This window comes from Polistes dominula, unplaced genomic scaffold (genome assembly GCF_049000335.1).
Source record: "Polistes dominula isolate Pdom_NZ unplaced genomic scaffold, Pdom_raw_medaka contig_373, whole genome shotgun sequence".
Taxonomy (NCBI): Eukaryota; Metazoa; Arthropoda; class Insecta; order Hymenoptera; family Vespidae; genus Polistes; species Polistes dominula.
In genome coordinates this window covers 204,634-224,942 of record NW_028300899.1, presented here as the reverse complement: position 1 = coordinate 224,942, position 20,309 = coordinate 204,634, and the positions used below count along the sequence as shown (strand labels likewise).

General features: G+C 44.1%; 1 protein-coding gene across 1 annotated transcript in view; it reads left to right on the top strand.

The window, feature by feature from the left end:
• Positions 1-19,948, top strand: part of LOC149033438 (uncharacterized) — a 49,033-nt gene extending 29,085 nt beyond the window's left edge. Inside the window, exon 3 of the mRNA XM_089178513.1 lies at positions 19,762-19,948. Within this exon, the coding sequence (XP_089034639.1) occupies positions 19,762-19,921 (160 nt within the window). The 3' untranslated portion in view covers positions 19,922-19,948. The remainder of the gene's footprint in view (positions 1-19,761) is intronic.
• The last annotated feature ends 361 nt before the right edge of the window (positions 19,949-20,309 follow it).

Here is a 20,309-nt window from a genome sequence, read left to right as displayed (position 1 = left end):
CTCAGCTATTTGTCTTTTTTTTTCTCTTTCTCTCTCTCTCTCTCTCTCTCTCTCTTTCTCTTTCTTTCTCCTTCCCACTCGCCCACGTTCGCGTACATAGCCGTGTCTCGCGTTTGACGAGCATTTTCAATGCGACAGCCAGACCACGGCGCATTTCTGCGTGGACTCGCGAATCCCCAAGCCGATTCGAGTCCTCGGCCGGGGATCGGCATAATACGGGCCCTGCCCACGCCTTTTGCCAGGCCGTGCCAACTCAGACACGCCCAAGCGACATAACGCGGCCCAGGTGCGCTTGATTTTGCCGATTTTTATATTTTTATCATTCTTTTCCTCTTGCTCTTTATCACAATTCTCACGCTCTTGTATATCGCGCTACATCGAGCTCTGATCCGCTTTGCTTTCGTCTCCAACAATGTAGGCATCGAGTATTAATAATATTTGCAAGTCTATTGAAAGCGTTGTAGTTGGATATCACGAGCGATCGTGTCCCTGGAGATATCGAGAATGGATAAGCGATCGTAAGACAACCATTGTTACGACGAACGACGATACGCTTCGAATAATGCGTCTTGCACACGTATGCTGTTTTCAAAACGGTAATTATGTTTGCGCCTACGCGTAACTGTCTCAAGCAAGACGGACGTCGATGGTTGTTCGATCGAGATGCTATCGAAAAGGTGAAGAGTCGATCGAAGAACGAGAATCACTTTATAGTGAAAATTCATCGATAAGAGGATAATTACGTGACAGGAGGATCGGTTTGACTATGACGTTAAAATTCGAATTGAAAGTCATGAAAATCGTCGAGTTTAGCGATATTTCTTGAAATAATAGGCTCGATATTTTGATCGCGTATTTTCAAGCGTGACGAGCACCTCCATAAATTACTCGTCGGTAGCCTCGATAAATTGAATGCAGATTAAATGCAGCAAGCGGTACCGTGGCCTTAGCGCGAGATCGAAAATCGCGCACGGCGTGCGTATTATTATTCGACGAATCCTTTCAGTTCGGCCCGAGCAGAAGGACGCGGACGTCTATTGGTAATTGCAATTTATAAGGGCCCGTTAGTTAATGGGTCGCGTCGTTTATCGTGCACTGAATCGCAACGAAGATGCGTCGCGACGCGTGGACCAAGATCAAAGTCGCATCTTTTGGTTAATCTAATTATTGGTCCCGAGTCGAATCGTTTCAACGACCATGACGAATAAAGTGGATTACCTCGAACGATTTCTTTTGTAAACAGTATCGGTGCGGCTATTTAAAAAGCAAAATAATCGATGAGCTTTGCTTTCGATCGGATTAACGGCAGGAACCGGAGTTCCAGCTGTATCTTCAAATGAAACTTGAAATGAAAGGAGCAAGGTCGGTATTGATAAGTGTGATTTTCAATGTGCATACATTAATGTATACATCATTTGTCAAAGGACGGGGACCTGGCGGCGGAGCGGTTGTACGAAGGCTGATCCTTCAGGATTAGTCGTTGGGTTGTTGCTCGGCACGGTTTACCAGCATCTTTCTCGTGTTGCTCGTGTTGCTCGTGCTGCTCGTGCTGCTCGTGTGTATCGGTAGGCGGCTGATTGCGCCGAGCGCGTGTATGCACCGGTCTCGCATTATGCACGCTTTGTAAGCCGAGCTGCTGAAAAATTAGTTGCTTTCGCGTTGGCGCTCTTTCATTCGTTCACTCGTTCACTCGCTCGCTCGCTCCAAAGTGCCAAAGATGCAACTTAATACGAACCCGTTGCTTTGTCTCGGCGAAACGAAAAGCTTGTCAACGAATCCTCTCGCTTTTCCATCATCGGACTTTCAGAAAGAGAATAGTCGCGTAAAAGGAAACAAAATAAATGTAAATTGTACGATTCCCGTGTCTCTTTTTCGTTTCACGAGCGAATACTCTTTTATTGTATTCTATTCTATTTCGTCATAATCTATTCTCTTCTCCCGTTGGTCTCTCTGGTTGGCTTCGTTCCACAACCCATATTATTTATAAGCCAGCTATTTTATTATGCGTCATAATTATTCAGTTCGGCTCTTTGTCGTTCCCTTCTTCCCTTTGCTCGTTTTCTCAGACGTCGTCGCTCGTCGTAGTTGGTCGGTCAGCCCTCGTCGACGAACGTAATTGTTCCTTCTGCTCGTCGCGTCGTTCCAAGAAATAAAACTACACGACATTTGAAAACGTCTACGATAGGCCCCTACCTTATTCTCGACCAATCACGTTTCTTGGTATTCAAGCCGAACTTGGAGATAGCGACAAGTGTCGGCAAGTGACCCTTCGCTTTAACCTTTCGACAGGCCGTAAAGAAAAACTGGAAAAGGGGAAATTTTAACTATAAAACCAACCTTCCTACGTCGGATCTGTATCCAATTTATACGAGCACATGGAAACGGTAAATTTTCGATATCTCGATGGTTAAAGAGCGGCGATTCGTTCTCACGGTTGAAAGTTTAAAGACGTTGAAAAAAAAAGCACTTGACTGGACGTACCACGACGACGACGACGACGACGACGACGACGACGACGACGAGAGCTTTAAGTTAAACCATTGCGATAATTGAGTTCGCCGTAGGGAATAAAGAAACGATTCGTTTCGCCGAACCAATCATATTTTACAAATATTGTTAACGTTCAAAATTGACCATAAGCAGTGGAAGGAAGGAAAATCTGTAGGCAATGTTTTGATTGGATCTCGACGCGAGCTGTCATCGTTCGTCGTTCCTCAAAGGACAGGGCCATTAATTCGAGCGCGTGTCGCGATATTTACGGGGGTGTACCGCTTCGTCAGATCCCTCTTTTTTTATTTTTCTCTTCTTTTTCCGGCCTCCTCGTCAATTAGTCTCTCAACGTGGTCGCTCAACGTGGTCGCTCAACGTGGTCGCTCAACGTGGTCTCGCACGGCCCACGATTCTCCACTTGCAACCTTTTCTTCGTCCCACGAAGGAGAGTCGGTGGCTCGTGTTTTATTTCGACCGTGCCTTCCTTCGTGCCATATTCCGTGGTCCGTGTTATACATATTGCAGTCTCACCGTACCACGAAGGAGGACCCCCCCTTTCTTCTTTTCTCTTCTTCGTTGCACGCCTCCGACTACCGAAGCTGCGTCGATCGTCGATTCCGAGTCTTTCGATCTTCTCGTGACGAGATTAGTTTTGTTATCTTGTTCAGCACCGAAGATGCTCGTAAAAGGCGTTATTGCTATTATTACTATTATTGCCATCATTATCGAACGTTATTGTCTCGTCCTGTAGGCTCATGGCGCACGCTTAGGGGGAGAGAAATCGTGAGTCTCTCTGCGAGCCACTGATCGGGAATCCATCCCAATCGGTTGCCGTTACCGCCTGTAATATACGACCGAGCTCTTCCGATACTTATCTTCTAATGACGCCGCTTTACGATCGTGACTTTATTCTCCTCTCTTCCGTATCGGGCGTGAATCGCGTTAATCGTACGGGTTTCATGGTACGACGATCGAACGAGTCGAGAAAGAAATTAGAAAGTAGCAAAGAGTGATCTGGATCTTTCTTTCTTCGATTGATTGGATTGAGTTTATCGAGAAAACCTGGTCTTGTTAAAATTAGTGATATCGAACGGTGCTTGCTTATCGCGCGAAGCTTTTCGATCGGAATGCTTGCACGGACACCATCGTACCGCGTCAATTAGACACATCGGAATCTTGTTTTCGCATCGAAGGATCGTTAAGGACGCTTCTTCGGTCATACCGCCTGAGGAAATAGTACGTTCCTCGGCCGTGGGCTGCTTTTAACGACGATTTTGATGAATTTAGTCGGATTTAATTAGGAGTCGCGTATTTTCGTAGCCCGTTAACTTAAACCTCTTGCCCGGGCTACAATTGAAGAACTCTAAGAATCGAGTTTTGCATGCCTCCGGGACAAAGCCATAAAATACCAAGCGTAACAGCTTTCAATTACGAGTTCCCATACGAGAGTTTGCCATAGGCCGCTCGTGCGACTAACACACAAGAAAAAGGTAAGAACGAGTGCCCTTTCAATTGCACCTCGTTGGATTAGTTTTGATTTTCTTTAACGGTTCGAGCAAAATTTTCAAAAACTCTCGTGAAATTCTTCTTCTTCTTCTTCTTCTTCTTCTTCTTCTTACGCCTTTAACCAAGGGCACATATGAATTTCAAATGATTCTACTGGTTGGTTGGTACGCTATCGAGGAGCTCTTAGCAACTTTTTTCCGACTAAGTTATGTCGAGATATTACGAGCCTTAAAGGTCGTCCCGCGCTTGATTGGTGTCGCGGAGGTTGTCGCTACGATGGTACACGCGCGCATGATGTTATACGAAGGACGAAAAAGGACGCGAGTGACGGGTTGCATGGTAATTGGCGATTCATCAAGCTGCGACAAGATGCGGTCCTGCTAACCGAGCATACCTCGAGCATCGTTCTCGAGGACGCGCGACGTGACTTTGCTGAGAACCCTCTCTGCCGACGAAAATGTTTGTCTAGGAGAAAACTGAGTGAACATTCCTCTTCTTCTCCTCTCTCTCTCTCTCTCTCTCTCTCTCTCTGCTTTTAGTTATTCGAGTATCCACTCGAGAAGAGTTCCCCATCACACCATGACTTTCTTCTCGGCGTAATTATTTCCTTATTTTCCACAGAGATTTCAAACTTTGAGAAAGTTAAATCGAGCATGGCGCGCGAGTTATAGGTTAGCCTCTTTAACGATCGTTCCTTTGATTTTACTTGATCGATCAATCACCGAAAAGACCACCGCGTCTTGTCTCTTTCTCTTTCTCCACCTACGTTCTTTTTCGAGCACAAAAAGTGATATTCAAATCGTCGACTCTCAGGCTTTCTTCTCTTCTTAGAAAACAAAACAGTGGGTGGAATACCACGACAGCTGCGCCCGACGACTCTTCTCGGACGATGGTGGGTGGAATGTCGTAGATGCGCCGGACTCTCTCTTTTCGGCACCGGCCGTCGTTATTATACAAGAACCAGTTTCTGTTTTTTTGACAAAATTAAAATTCCTCTCTCTCTCTCTCTCTCTCTCTCTCTGTTTCTCCTTTTTCTTCTTTCTTTCTTTTTCATACCTTTCCTCTTGCGGTAATCTTCACCCACGATCTTGAAACATTGTCAAAACTTGACGATCGATCTTTGCGTCATCGATGCGCCCGGCATGATGGTGTTATGGGTTCGAACGAAAGTCGTGTTTCCAACGATAATCCGAGCCGTAATTCATTTGGAAGACAGCTTATTGCGTCGTCGTTGTTCGAAATCTCGAAAGAAACGCTCGTTGAACAAAAATATCTCGATAGGCATTAACAAGTTAATCGAATTCACAACCGGCAGGATCAATCGGTCCACTTTCGATGGCGCGAGAGACGATAAAAGAGATGGGATTTTAACGGATCAACTTTGGCCATATCTCGAGATAAGGTCTAATCGGGTCGGGCCCCTTTTAACGTTTTGTATCTCGCGAGGCTAAACGTTTCGCTGGAATCGAAAACTCGTCTTTGGACTTACGGAGTTGTTGACCGTTAGTCGTCGAGTACGTTCTCACCTTCTGCCGTCTTTCTAAATACAACAGCGTCAAGAAGAGGACTCTCTTATCGTCGCTCGGAATTGGCTTCTGCCTTTACCAACTCCAACGCTTACTACGAATTTTGATTATCGTTTAACACGGCACCTCTCTCTACTCAAACGAATTTTTCCTCTGTAATTTATGAAATATAAATCCAAAGAGAAAGCAACCCTCTCTAAGAAACTTGACCACACCCCACCACGCCTCTCATTTATGTCCCGACTGTGTTTCCTCTCTCCCGTGTCCTTTTTTGCCACACGAGTCTCTTTTGTTCTTTCATCTTGGCCCGTCCGCCATTTGTTGTATCTTTTTCATCTCCACTCGTGTAGCATTTTCGAATGCTGTCAAAGGACGAAGAGAAGAGGGGACTCCCATTAAGATGAAGAGGCCAGACCACGGCGAGACGAGAGAGAATAACTAAGTCATTTGTTTGGCGAATCGATTATCGAGTCTCGAAGCACTTCAGCCAGGATGTCCATCCATGGCTTCTTGATTTGTCCGTCTTGGAAGTCTCGCGTTTTAGGGGATACACGCCGAGCGTGAACTTTATCGCTACTTGACCCCTCCGAGTTCGTTTCGTTTCGTTTCGTTTCGTTGCGTTGCGTTTCGTTTTGGTGCATTAATAACTGGACGTTTTCGAATTCATAATTATTTTTTGCGGTTGGCACGAGGATCGAGTCTTGGGTGGCGGCGCCTTCTTCGTAGGAACGGTCATTAATTATTATACCCGACAGAGGAATAAGGGAGAGGACAGATCTCGGATTAGGTTTGTTTCGCAAACAACAAGAAGAAAAATATAAAAATTCTTCTTTTCATTTATAAAGTAAATTGAAATCCTTCGGGCTCTATTTGAATAGAGAAAATGACATTTTTGATTGGTCTCTATCGTGATATCTAATGGTTAGGGTTAGAGACGATCGTTACTGGCACGTCGTCCCATGTTTTTTCTCGACAAGAAGGGTCTCCTTTCGGAGGTAGGTTAGCGTGGGCGACTCGTTTTTCTGGGATCTTTGGAATGTCACGGGTTATTACGTGAATTTACCATGAATTCTGTATTAGTTCTCTTCTCGACGAAGCTTTACAAGGTGCGATTAGGTATCGATATATCGCGCTCCGGTGGTCCACCTATTTCGTCAAGACGTAAATCGAAGGATTTTATAGACGTTTGCCACTTTGCATTTCGTTCTTCCTGATATCGGTTCAAGTTTATAGACGTAATCGTATAAATCAATATCTACGGATATCTCTACGGACAGGCTTTCCAGGAAGATATATCCGACGTAAAAGATCTATTTCGCTATTTTGTTAGACCATCGTGATATATCTCATCTAGTTAGATATACATGTACGCGTGTTTAATAGTCCGTTCAAATAATCGAAGCGTGTCGCTAGCAACTAACTCGAACCTTCCGACAACTTTGTCATCAAAGTTTCGAGTTTCTCTCTCGGTAATGTCGGAGACGACAGCTCGTCGAGTAGATGCTTGCTATTGGTATTAGTATTACTGTCAGCCTGGCTGTCATTGAGCTTAGATCGCGTTCGTTGCAGGCAGTATCGTGACTTTATACAGGGTGCTTCTGGTAAATACATAGGCGAGAAGTGGAACGCAGGATATCTCGATTGGCCGACAAACCCAACGGATCGACAGGTGAATATACACATTACAAATAGTCCGTTAGGAAATTATCGATCGATCTGACATCCACGGTGGCCAGTGAGATATCGCCCAAAACCGATCGAACGGATCAAAAGCAAAGCAGAGTAGTTGCTATCATTCCTTTTTACTCGCTCGGACGTTTCGTCAATTCATTTATATTTCATCTTTATACGATGCCCGTAATTAATAGCGAAGATACGACGTATTATGAACGATCTTATCTCCTTTTGGAAAGAACTGTCATAAAAACGTGTGCGCTTACTTTAACGGTGCGTGAAAAAAAGAACGCTACGCGGTCGGCATAAAAACAGCAAAGATATATTTTTGGAGATCCTTAAGAGGAAACAGGATCGCTTTTAACGTTATCGTTGGAAGAGTCCTAATAGGACACGGATCTTGCGCGTTTGCCGCTCGAATACCAATACGAAGAGATAAGAGCGATAAAGAGTTGGGTACGAGTCGGGTACGAGTCGGGTACGAGCCGGGTACGAACTTTGAATAATTATCATAAGACGAATTCCGCTAAACCCTCGTCAGATTTCAAGCCGATATCGCCAGCAATTGACTCGCGTCAACGAAAATAATATACCTATACTTATTTTCGGATAGAATTATCTCGAGTATCGATAATTTCTCTCGATGGAGTTGTTATTGCGAGAGAAAAAATATCAAGAATCACGGAGCAGAGGAACGTTAATGAATTTTCGAATGGTCTCCCTATTTCTTTCTCTTTTATTTTCGTCGAGAACATCGGCATCTCGATAAAGATCGAGGATATCATCCGACGTTTCTTGATTCATCCTTTTACATCTATCTTCTTTCTTCCAAGAAGAGAATTCCTTTCTACGATCGTCTAGCAAGCAAGTAGTTCTCCTTTTCGAGCGAGCTCTCTTACACGTGAAACGGGACAATCTGCCCCGTATGCAAATGCAATTTCGTGCGCACGCACTCACGCACGCACGCACTCACGCACGCAGGCACGCAAGAGATTGGCAATATTTCGGGTATAAGAAATGGGAAGCAATCTATATGTAAGTAAGGGCCCGAACCGTACTCGCGCGACCATTCAAAGTTAGAAGGAAACGTTGGAGGTAAGATAACATCTCGAGGATCGGTAGCCGAGGGAGCCAAGTTATAGATCATACTAATGGCACTCGAGCGGCACGAGACAAGCACTACTATGCCAAGGCAAGGCAAGGCAAGGCAAGGCAAGGAAAGGCAAGAAGATATAACCATCGATACCCATCGAATAGATTCTTCTCCTTTAAGAGTATCCATGTAGTACCTACGTGTGATATTCGCTCTCGTACAATCATACTTTGCGGTAGCCATGTTCCATCTTCATTTGTTCATTTCTTCTAATATATGATCTCCCCGTGAACTAGAGAAATGAATAGAAAATAGTATAACACGTATAGTAACAAACATAGTAACGTAGTAAATTTGAAGATACCATTAGCAGGAGTCAGTATATACCGTAGCTCTTATCGCAAGGTACGTGTACTAAACATTTTGTGCGGTAGCGTACCACTTGTTCTTCTACACGTATAATCGTTGTCCCGAATCAAGCTTGCTATCGAGCTCGCTATCGAGCTCGCTATCGATCTCTAGGGGCGTGGGTGTTGCCGATCTTTCGACAAAGATCCCTCGACCATTTCTAAGCGTTTTATCGCTAGCGAGTGGCGCCAGTATTGTTCTCTCCATTCCGTTTGTTTCCCTGAATTATCACCGATGATATTTCTTCGAGGCATTTCGCGTTACGTTGCTATTTGGCTATTAGAGAAAATTGATAGGTCCTATCGGCAAGCGCGTTTTCCGTAAATTACGATGAAACGCGTGCTCGTTAACAGGCCCCACTCGACGAGCAAGGATAATACCTCGGTGACAGATAAAGTAACGGTACAACGATATCCGAAGAAATCGTAAAGCGACTTGATACGTGTTCGCAAATAGGCTGCTGCAATTTTTGTCAAGTACTCGCACGTACACACTCTCTTTCCTTCTTTTTCTTACTACATCGATGAGTATAAATTATCTGCGAGAGATGATTTTATGTTTGCTCGCCTACGCTCGCCAGTTTCATTTCTCGCGGCTATAATCGCGCACTTTCCCTCGCTTCTCTTACACGTTTTCGGCACTAACTTATGTTAGTCATACTCGCCAAGTCGGCCGATTTCCTGAATAATTAAGAAATCGTTCACTTTGGATCGTGGGAAGACGCGGACGTGGAATAAGTTTAGCTAAATTATGGTAGTCGTCAAATTGTCAATCCTTGTACGTTGTCGAACGTAATTAATTGTAAAAAATAAAGGCGTTCTTTAAGAAAGGATCGTGGTAAAGGGCCGTGGTAAAGGACCGTGGTCCGCGCGCAAGCTTTTCGATAATAAATCGTCGGAGAAGGCGTCATTGTAGATAATAGTCTTTTCATAGTGGTTTTCTTTGTTCGTTGGTAATAACTAAACGAGCCCTACGTCTCGCGGTCCTCTGGCAGGTATCGCGCGACGAAATTACCGGTGCATCCTTCGATTATGACATTACCGACCATTTGTTACGACTGTCATTAACTCGAGACCTTCGACCTTTCGAACGTGTCGAACGGGCCCTTTGCGATCGATCGACTTGGACGAACGAACGAACGAACGAACGAACGAACGAACGAACGAACGAACGAACAAACCAACCAAGATGGGGAGATAAAGTGGTAAAGATTGAAAAAAAAAAAGAAAAATAAAAGAAAAAAGTGAGAGCTTTGGAAGCATCGGATGACCGTAAGACCGTCGTCGGGGGAGGCCGTAACAAATCTCGAAACAAACAGATGCCCGTAGATTCGCCATTTAAAATCACAGCATGAATGGCTCTCGTTGACCCGTACTAGAGTTTAATTTGGAAATATGTCGGTCGGTTAAGGGCTCTCACAGGGGGGGTATAACGCTCGTGCGAGTACTTTCCTCGTCGCTTCTCGAACCGCCTCTCAAGCCGCCTCTCAAGCCGCCTCTCAGATTGTCTCTCTCTCGCGCGCAACCCTCTAGGAAAGGGGGTAATTTATGCTCCCGGGGATTTCGGGCTTTTAAACACGAACTTAATAATAGACTAAACGGCTTGTTAACCTTAATTAGCCGTAAATCAGCCGCGAAATCCATCCCACCCTTTCGTTCTCTCTCGAGTGAACTCGGATTAACGGCCCTACGTAATATCTACTTCAACGATATTACCAAGTTGTTCTACTCCTTTCGAATTTCATTCTAAGTTTGCGCTTCTTTTTGTTTTTTCTAACACGATTATGACGAGAGGAATGCGAGAGGTAAGATTTCCCAATGATCCTGTTCGACCAGAAAGCGCAACACAATTACGGGTCAATGATCGTATTATTCATGTCGTGTCTCAAGAGCTCGGACCTGTAGTTAACTTATCTCATCTACATAACTTCTTCTCTTGCATCTCGTTTGAAGATTCAAACGACTTTGGAGCACCGAGAAATGTACCTTGCTTCTCCATTACGCCTTGCCAACAAAGAAGAACAATAAATACGTGTGAGAGAATACAAGAGTATCGAAAATCAAAGGTTTGCGTTTCGGTTCGGCATGAGTGACATCGGCACCCTGTCGACACTTTCATTAGAAGCATCTCGAGAGTAGTACATTGACGATATTAATCACCAAGCAGTACAATAATTATCTAGCGGTCTATGTACGCGCTCTCTCTCTCTCTTTCTCGCGCGCGCTATGTTAGATGTAGGCGTAAAAGCAAATATGGGTACCATTATCATGGGTGGTCGATGCGGAAAAGGTCAACATACTTATACTCGGTGTAACCGGAGAAGCTTGTAATGAATTACGAGCGAGCGGTCGTTCCTCTCGTAACTCTCGTAACTCAGGCAGGAACCCCCTAGTTACCTTATCGGATCGTACGCGTACGTAACTTTCGATCGAATCGTATAATCATGCGACACGCGAAAGTATCAAGTCAAAAGGGTTTAGAAAAAAATCTATGGCGCCAAGGCACTCATACAACTCGACATTTTTGCGTGAAAGCGCGTCCACTCGATCTCTCTTATTTTTCAGACCAACTCTACATTATCTCTTCAATCCGTCGTCGTTCATTTCTCTCTTTTATCTGGCGATAAATTAAAATGCTTCTTCACGTTGGAACGTAGGTAGCTTATGTAGGTTGTTGCGTTTGGACAACGTCAAAGGCAAGTCGTTTCGATAATTAAACGAGACGGAGAAAAATATCGTAACACGAGCGTTTGCTAATTATTCAGCAGACTTTATCCAACGACTCGTCTCTCATCTTTCGCATCGAAGACGATAACGAAACCTGTACGAGCAACGCAATTTGGTTTACTACCAAATACCAATCTATATCGCGTTAGGAGCATTATTATAGACGTTGCTACTGCCTATATATTTTTTTACGCGTATTTTTTTACGCGTTTGCATAGCAATCGTGTCGGAATCTTTGGCCTTTCGCTAATAGGGCATATAAATAGGCATATTTGCTAATTAATTACCCACTTATCTCTCTCGACTCGACTTTTATTACCTCCATGTCCAACACAATGGCGTTCGAGTACTCCCGAAGCGAATACCAATTCTTTTGATAACGTAAGAATTTCATTGTTATTTCTGTTTTATCTTTTCTAAAACGAATTATAATTTAACGGCAGTGCAATTTTATAATTGGTGCAGAAATTATCCAAGTATTCCATCTATTCTCTCTTTTTTAGAAGAAGTTAATCTGGAGAAGTTAATCTTGCGAAACGTTAATAGATTGTTAAAAGCGTGCTTAGAGAAGAGTCGGCGAAAGCATTTATCATATAATGGATCGTCTAAATGAATTTTAACCGGATTCTCTGTAATCCCATAGCGGCTGCGCGTAAAACACGTGGAATTCATCGAGTGAGATTATAGGAAGTTATCGTCGATAACGGCGTTATTAGACGTGGCACGTTTTAATGCTTGGCTCGCATACAAATCTGCTTGACAGTCGAACTATAAGCCAAATGTATATATATATATATATTCGATAGAGAAGGTTTCTTGCGTCGTTCGATCAAATACCCACCTCGTAGCGCTCACGCAACTCTGTTTGCTACTACTAATGGCAGCTATTACGGATTTCGTAAAATGTAATCGCTTAATATCCTAGCTGCGGTGGATCGAGCCAAGTCGCTTGAATAGCATTACGCGTGGATAGCCTCTTATAAATGGAACTTTGCAATTAAATGAAGCTACCGTATGCTTTAGCAAAGAGTTCAACATTTCTCCTAAATAAGACTAAAACGAAACAAATAAAAGACGAAATAAAAAAAAAAAAAGAGAAAAATATGCAAACAGATCGAAGGATATCACGGCGTACCTTACGTTTCTATCGTTTCTGCACTTGTCGCGCGTCATTAATGTCTCTCGCAAACGTATCGAAATGGCACTTGGTACGCCCGTTCGAGACACTTTCGTAGTCAGCTGGACACCGTTAAGAAACTTATCTAGGTGATTCGACGACTTGTTTTATCAGAGTAAGAGAGAGATGAAAAAACGAGGACGTATCGCGACGAGATTCTCGCTTATGGAGGAAATATTGAACTTTATGAATACCTTAAGTAGGATAGGAATCGTTGAAAGGTAGTGATCCGATTATATCGTTTCTTACAAAAGGCGACAAGACCTTCTTTGAAACCTTGCTCGGAGATATATATATATATATACCTCTTTCTCTTTCTGTACCCATGTCGAGGTGAACACGACAATATACGCGTGTTTTACGAGAGAGAAATTCACGCGTCGACTACTCATTCGCACAAACGCCCACGTTGTTGCGCGAGTCCGCGGGCTCGCGCGTGTCGCACAATTTCGTACGAGCTTAAGTGCTTTCGATTTCCCCCCCTCCCCCTCCCTCCGAAGCCTTGGCATCTCGCGCTAGTAGTCGCAGTGAACACTCGCAAACACTCTCAAGCACGGATTACATGGAGTCGAGCGTCGGTCGCATGTAATTAAGATCCGTCTTGTCAGAGGCTTCCCCCTCTCTCTTTTGCGCTCGGTCTCCACGGCATGTTACAAGTACCTACACACTCGTCCGTCCCTAACATTCGCCTTCCTGCACACCTTTTATTTTTCTCTTATCATTAGTCACCCTTTGTTTTCGTTTCTTTTCTTCTTCCGTAATATGTCTATCGGAGCAACGATATTTTTCACTTAGAAATATCATACGTGCAATGATCTATGCAAATACGATATTATTTGTTGTTTTTCTCTTTCTCTGGCCACTTTTGGAAAGTCTTTTTCTCGGAGAAGTGCGAGTCATCTAGCACCACCTACTACGTTTACTTTTGTGGCTCGCTCGCTCGCGGCTTCCATTTGTATCTGATCTGTTACAGATACCATGCACGTTGATACACGAGTGTAGAGGCACTTAACATAAGGTATACTTCGTTCTGTTCGATCGAATGGCTACCATGTACTCGTGTTACTGTGAAATTTACGGTCGGACGACTTTCTATGGGGGTAGGATCGACCGTCGAGACGGAGCCATCACCTTGAAAAATGATACGATTGCGAGAGAGAAAGAGAATATAAGATATAGACGTGTTGGAAGAGCCCGCGAACGGCCGGAACGACGCTATCGCCTAGCGATGTCTCTTTTTTCAAAATGAAAAATGAACTATTTCTTTTTGACTGGATAGTTTTCTCGGTTGTAACCAAACGCGACATAAAAAGACGGTACTAATGGAAAGTTATGAGGGGATAGCTTGGAGAAGAGAAGAATTCGAACGGCCCTTGTATTAGCTCAACTTGGAATATCTTCGTGGTCCGCGTATATGTATTTTGACAGGACAAGAATGAAGCGTAAATAGTGGCGGAATGCATGCACGCGGTGGTCCGGAAAGAGAGAAAGGGACGGACAAAAAGACTACGAAGATGGCTATCGTTTCATGACCAAGCGCGCGTGTTTACTCGGTTAGTATACGGAGGTGCATCGGTGGTCAAACACTCGAACGATGGCCAGAGGCCGGAGCGCATTAATACACGATATATCGCCAGATCCGTACAGGAGAATGGGAAACCCGTCTACTGGGACACAATGCTGCTAGCATTTGTGTGCGTGTGTGTGTCCGTGTGTGGATGAGAGAGAAGGCTCTTGCATGTCGCAATCGGTAATAGAGAGAAGAAGAATTCCACTTCCATAAATTTCTTCCTACGATCGAGAAGCACGTGGCCTCAAGGAACAATGATTACGCGACCATCTGTGTTCTATGATGGATTTCGAATCTATGCAACTTATTAGATGATTTCGTGACCAACGGAAACTGCCCACATTCGTCACGATATTTCCATGTGTGTTCTTAAGTATCTGACGCAACCCTGAAAAGCTCTCTTCCTTTGGTCTTGGACGAAACGGGTTTTCCAGTGCGCACTATCGCGTGACCAACCGCGCGCGTTACTTTCATCCTTTTATGGCGAAAACGGCCAAGTAAAAAATCGTGTAGCCAGGAGGGATTAAAGGTCCTTACGCAGCTCTTAATAGCCCTTAATTGAAAGGCCACTTCGCGGTAGGGAAGGATTTTTGAATGGACATCTTTATGCTTTGCGGTGTGCCGTGCCGTGTGCCGTGCCGTGCCGTGTGCCGTGCCGTGTGCCGTGTGTGCGCGTGCGAAGTTCAACCTTTGGAGGAGCGATCGAATTACGCTAACAGCCAATTGCTCTTTGCGAGTTTAGAAAAAGTACAGGTTTTTTAGAGTGTTGCGCGTTTCCTTTCTTAACAAGAATTCCCAGAAACGTCATGTTCTCACGTCTCAAAGTGTTTCTTAATAATTCTCCAACAGACACGAAAGCAGAACGAATACCTATCAGTAATAAAAAAGAGGATATTTTTGTTAGCGGAAAGTACGAGTTAAAAGCCGTGATTAAGGCGTTAAGCTTCGTCGAATAAGAGCGCGTAAGAGGATTCCACGATAAAGAGCCGTTTAGCGAGTTCCCTGGACGAAAGGTGGTTTTTTTACGAGCCATCGGTCCCCTTTCCGCCAATAAATTCAGAGGAATCGCAATACGGCGAAGTACATAAAGGATAGTAGGAGAGATCCTATCCTGCTTTGTTCTACGAATCGATTAGGTATGCGCGTGGTCGTCGACTGCACACCACGTTTGGGAGAAAGGACTCGCCGTCAGAGTTGATCGAGTTAAGGCTCGTCTCTCCTAATTATTTCGTGCGAGGATACTTAGCAGCCACCACGCTTATATGTTCATTTGGTCTGAGAATCGTCCGCGCAGGACGACTGCCCGTAATCTTCAGCTATATTTCATTGCTATTGGTATGGCGTGCAGGTTGCTTAAGCGGGATAATCCTCCTACTATGGACCAGACACAGAAGAGAAGATTTTAATTAAGCCGTGACACTCGACGACTAACGCGCCAAAGCCATAATAATTTGTCCTTATCGCTTTTGCGGGTGGTGCCTTAAACCACTAACTTACATAGGAAGCATAAGGACGATATCGTAGGATGATTTACATCAGCCACACATCGACGCCATCCGTCGTTTCTTTAAAGCTTATCTCTAGTATAATTAGTCGATCCGTTTAAATCACGAATAAGAGACCTTTTCTATCTTTTCAGTGGCCCGTGTACGACGTAAGTTTTATTACTGGAAAGAACGCTAACGCGTAGAGACGCAATGGCGCGCAGCACGAGCTTCCTCGAGCTGCGAGCCACAAATTTAGATCGTTAAATTGAAAAATATATTACGGGGTTCCGTTCGATCGTCGAGAGGAAAGCACAGTCGCGCTTACGTTTTCTTGGTAACTCTGGGAAAGAATGCAATAAAAGTGATCTCTTATATCGACGATGGAATTACGAGCGTGCGTGTTTTAGGGTGTGCGAGAAATTACGAGCGGTCAGTCGCGACGCGGTGCCATCCTCTTAGAGGAATCGAGGCATCCGCACGGAAGCGGCCTCGGAATATTTGTAGCCTAGCCTATGTCCTCCCACGTGCCTTTAAACGTCTTCCTTGCGTCTTCCACAAGTCCCGCGCTTTCTTTTCCTTCTTGTTATTTCAAAAAGACGATTTTGCTGAGAAATTAGACGATTATGCCGTTAGTGATTTAATGTAACGAGGGTAAACGGTAATTAAGATCTCTAGGAATGAGTAGAGGTGCTACCTTGAATAAATTAGCGCACGATTAATCGTCAAAGTATTTGCTGCGAGCGATAGTTCATTGAATTAACATTTATTCGCGCGTTCGACCGCGACGAGGATAGGAAGGTGCTTCGACTCTTGTCATAAAATCACATTGGTAACCCAGTTATAATTTGTGGTGCGAAGCAATCGACTCGTACGACTCCAAATTATTATTTGGTGCGGTTTATGGGACACCGTATAAGCGGGCTAACGCTTATTTGCTCCACCACAAAAGGGCTGTCTGGGTGGCGCAGCCGAGACCTAATCTAGCTCGAACGTAAAATCAAGAAAAAAGATAAAATTTATCTGCGAAAGAAGGAGGAACGCGAGAGGAGAGATCTCAGCGGTGGCCGTCCGTACAAGATCTCGCAAATCACGCGTCTCCTATCTTTCTAAGTGTATACGCACCTACCGGTTAAGGTATGTAGGTACGAGTACAGCCGTACTTGGATAAGCCATAACTTGGATTAGTTAAGACGCTCTTCGACAATGTTATGCATGCTGCCTTGCCTTCTCTTCTTCTTCCTCCTACTCTGTTGCGTCGCTAGCCGCTTTCGAGAAAATTTACGAGTACGACCAACTCGAGAGAGTAATTCGATAGTTTAGCCAACCGATTCAGGTTTTCTCGTGCAAGTTGACTCGGTCAGATGATTCGTATTAAACGTTTAATTGATAGTTTCAAGGAAGCCAACACGGTAGCCGGTCGTCCACTCGCTATTTCCCTACTCGAATTGACAGCAAATATTTCATGATCGTGAGATTCGTTAATGGTCTACGAGTCGTTTCAAAGTAACGATATTATTTATTTATTTCTTACGCGAGTTCGTTGCTTTTAATGTTTCGTAATTGCTTTCCGTTTGCGGGCTGCGGTTAAATATTTCACATACATCCAGTAGCGGATTTCTGCACGATCTGCACGATAGGTCTCAAAATAAAACCTTTAATTTGTACACTTATTATTTATTACCATTACCAAATAAAACTACGGCTTTGTATTTAAAGAGAAATCTTTAAATGAAATTGTAGGTAGGGGAGAGGGCCTTCCAAGTGCTAAATCCGCCAGTGCATGCAGGTATATACCTGTAAAAGCCACAGCAGCCACTAGCCATAGGCAATGTGCTTCCACCGCAAGTATCATCCGCGACATTGTCTTTAATTCGTTCCTCGATGCGCTACCAACTTGTAAACTTATCTCGGAGTGGCAAGTTTAACGAAAAGACCAAGAAAAAGTGTAGAAAATAGTTGTTATCCAACTATTTTCCAACTAGTTCGTGTTTCCCACCTACCAACATCTTTATCAACGGATTCACGGAGAAGTGGTAAATCGAGATAAAAGGACGAAGGCACCAAGTAGTGGTCCTGGAAATTTGCGTGCGTGGAGAACGTGGGCCGCATGCATGGTCGTCGTCGAATTGTCTTGCCAGAGATAAAAAGTTGATATGTGGACGTTCCACGGTAAGAAGACGAGATGGGTTGGAAAGAGTAAGAGACGAAGATAAAAGAAGAAGCCTCTCGTACGCGTTTCGGACCCGGTGCACCAGCAGTCGCCGCGGGTCGTATAGCGATCTTAAATTGGTTTTACAAATTTATCGCTCGAGGCGGATGTCTAAGTCGTCTTAGTAGCCGTTGTCTTTCGGTATCTCCTAACCCTCCAGTTCTTCTTTCCTTTTCCAACCTTAGTTGGAACACATCTCGTCTTTCTAGAAAAGGGCCATTTCGTTTCCACGTCCGAATTGAGATAGGAAAGAATTTACGGTTCGATCGCACGCCGATATTCGTTTATGTCCTTCTTTTTCTTTTATTCGAACACTTCTCTGATGTTCTTTGGAGAATTCGCGAATTCGATTCGCTCGAATTTCCTAAGGCAAAAGTTTGTCTCCTCTTTTTCGAGAGATAATTTACATCGATCGTAAAACAAAATACCTTGCGAATAATTCGATCGACGTGCGATTATCGAACGCGATAAAGTTTTCGTAGCACGTAAATATAATCGAAGCAAGGTTTGCGCGGCCTTGTCCTTTCCTCGTGAGAAAGGAACTCGATGATCGATTTCTCATGTCACCGTCCGAGATCCGATGTTTCCCCATCATCGATAGGATAGCTTTATCATTGCGATGCAACGCCATCCTTCAGTCAAAGTGGAAAAGAGAAAAAGAGAAAGCGAGCGTGGGAGAGGAATAGCTACACGCCTGTGCCTCGAGCTAGAGAATAGTGGTGGGACTAGTTATGAATTCCAGTAGCAGAAACAAATAAAATACTTGTTACCGTGTATGCAGGTATATAGGAAAAATCAAATTTATTAAAAGCTTTGATGCTTTCTTCGACGTCGTAGTGGCCCTATTGAAAAGCGACGGTAGATTTACAGCTTTGGTGGGAAGGGTGAAAATTTACTATCGACTTTTGGCGAGGTCGAGAGAGCCAGACGGCTTTGCTTCTCGCTTCGAAGCAAACGCCGAAAATCGAATAATGACGAGCTTGTCCGCGTGCTAAAGAAAGCTTCGGTCGGTCTTCGCATTAAGCAAATAAATAACGTTTGCGAAGCGAGCATCTATGGTCGTCGTCGTCGTCGTCGTCCAGTACGCGTTCGTCGATGAGGGGAAATTTATTTAAATTTTTACTACCCTATAAATAAAGTGTTGGGTATTGTGCGATCGTTATGGGAGGAACAACGCCGTGACGAGCCGGACGAATAGGAGGATGACCACGGGGAAGAAAAGTCTCGCAAATGCCTTTTTTCTTTAAAGATCCTAACCACATTCGAGCAGCATATTACAAATAAACTTTCGTAAGTTTATTTGTAAATATCGATTAACTAATTGGATAAATGTGAAAGGGTAAAGTTTTGAGTGGATTCGATCGGTCGACGTCCCGGAGATCTTCTAACGATCTTAACGCTAACGAGATAGGCCAGTTCTAGGTAGAGCCCACGTTAACGACGGCCCCCATCGTCCGAAATATTTTATATCCGAGATATCTCGCAGAGCGGATCCACCATTAATTTCCGAGGCACCGTCGTTTCGCGCCTAATAAATGTTCTCGTGAAAGACTTTGGAGATCGTCAATGCACCTCGATTCGATAATTTACAATTTCATTCGCCGTAAATAAGCGCATGAGCCGCATTTATGGAGACGGTGTTGAAGGGACTCGAAGCTAAACACGCGATTAAACCTCCAAAATAGATCTTTCCAAGGGAATCTTCGAAATATTCGTCGATCTTTTTGGATTGCCAACAATTTCGCTAAACGATTTTCGAGTTTAATCTTTTTGATATTTTTGATCGGATAAAATATTGATGAATTGAAAACCGGTTTTGGTGTGGGCTCTTAGAAGAAATAGGTAAACTGTATAAATCACATGTTACAATATATCGTCGTGTTTGGATATTCCAGGGAAGGTTGGAAAGATCGTTCGTTACTCTCGGAAGATATTCAAAAACAGGTTTGGGTTCGTGGAGAGAAACGCGCCGTCGCCGACGTCGCCGCCGTCGCCGTCGCCGTCGCCGCCGCCGCCGCCGCCGCCATCGCCGCCGTCGCGGTTGAGCTCCATTGATTTCGACGAGAACCGTTTCCAACTCGAGCTATATATCCACGGTTCGTAGTACAGTTTTCTTCGGGTGGTAAGGTAGTCGACCACTTTGCCCGCTGTTGCATCCTCCAAACGCGATATGCCGATTTTATTCCTTGAAAGAAGGCACAACGTTCTTCCAAGGGATTATCGGTCTCCTTATCCGCTATTGATAAAAGTATCCTGTTTTGTGGTATAATTGGACAAGTATACGCTATCTTCCGCACACACATATATAATAAACTATTATAGTTTGGACACAACCGCGTCGTAACTTTCCTATAACAATGTGGCTTGCGTATCGCGCTTAATTAACGCCATATAATAACGTCTATTATATTATGCCAATCCATTCATTAACACCTTTTTGTTC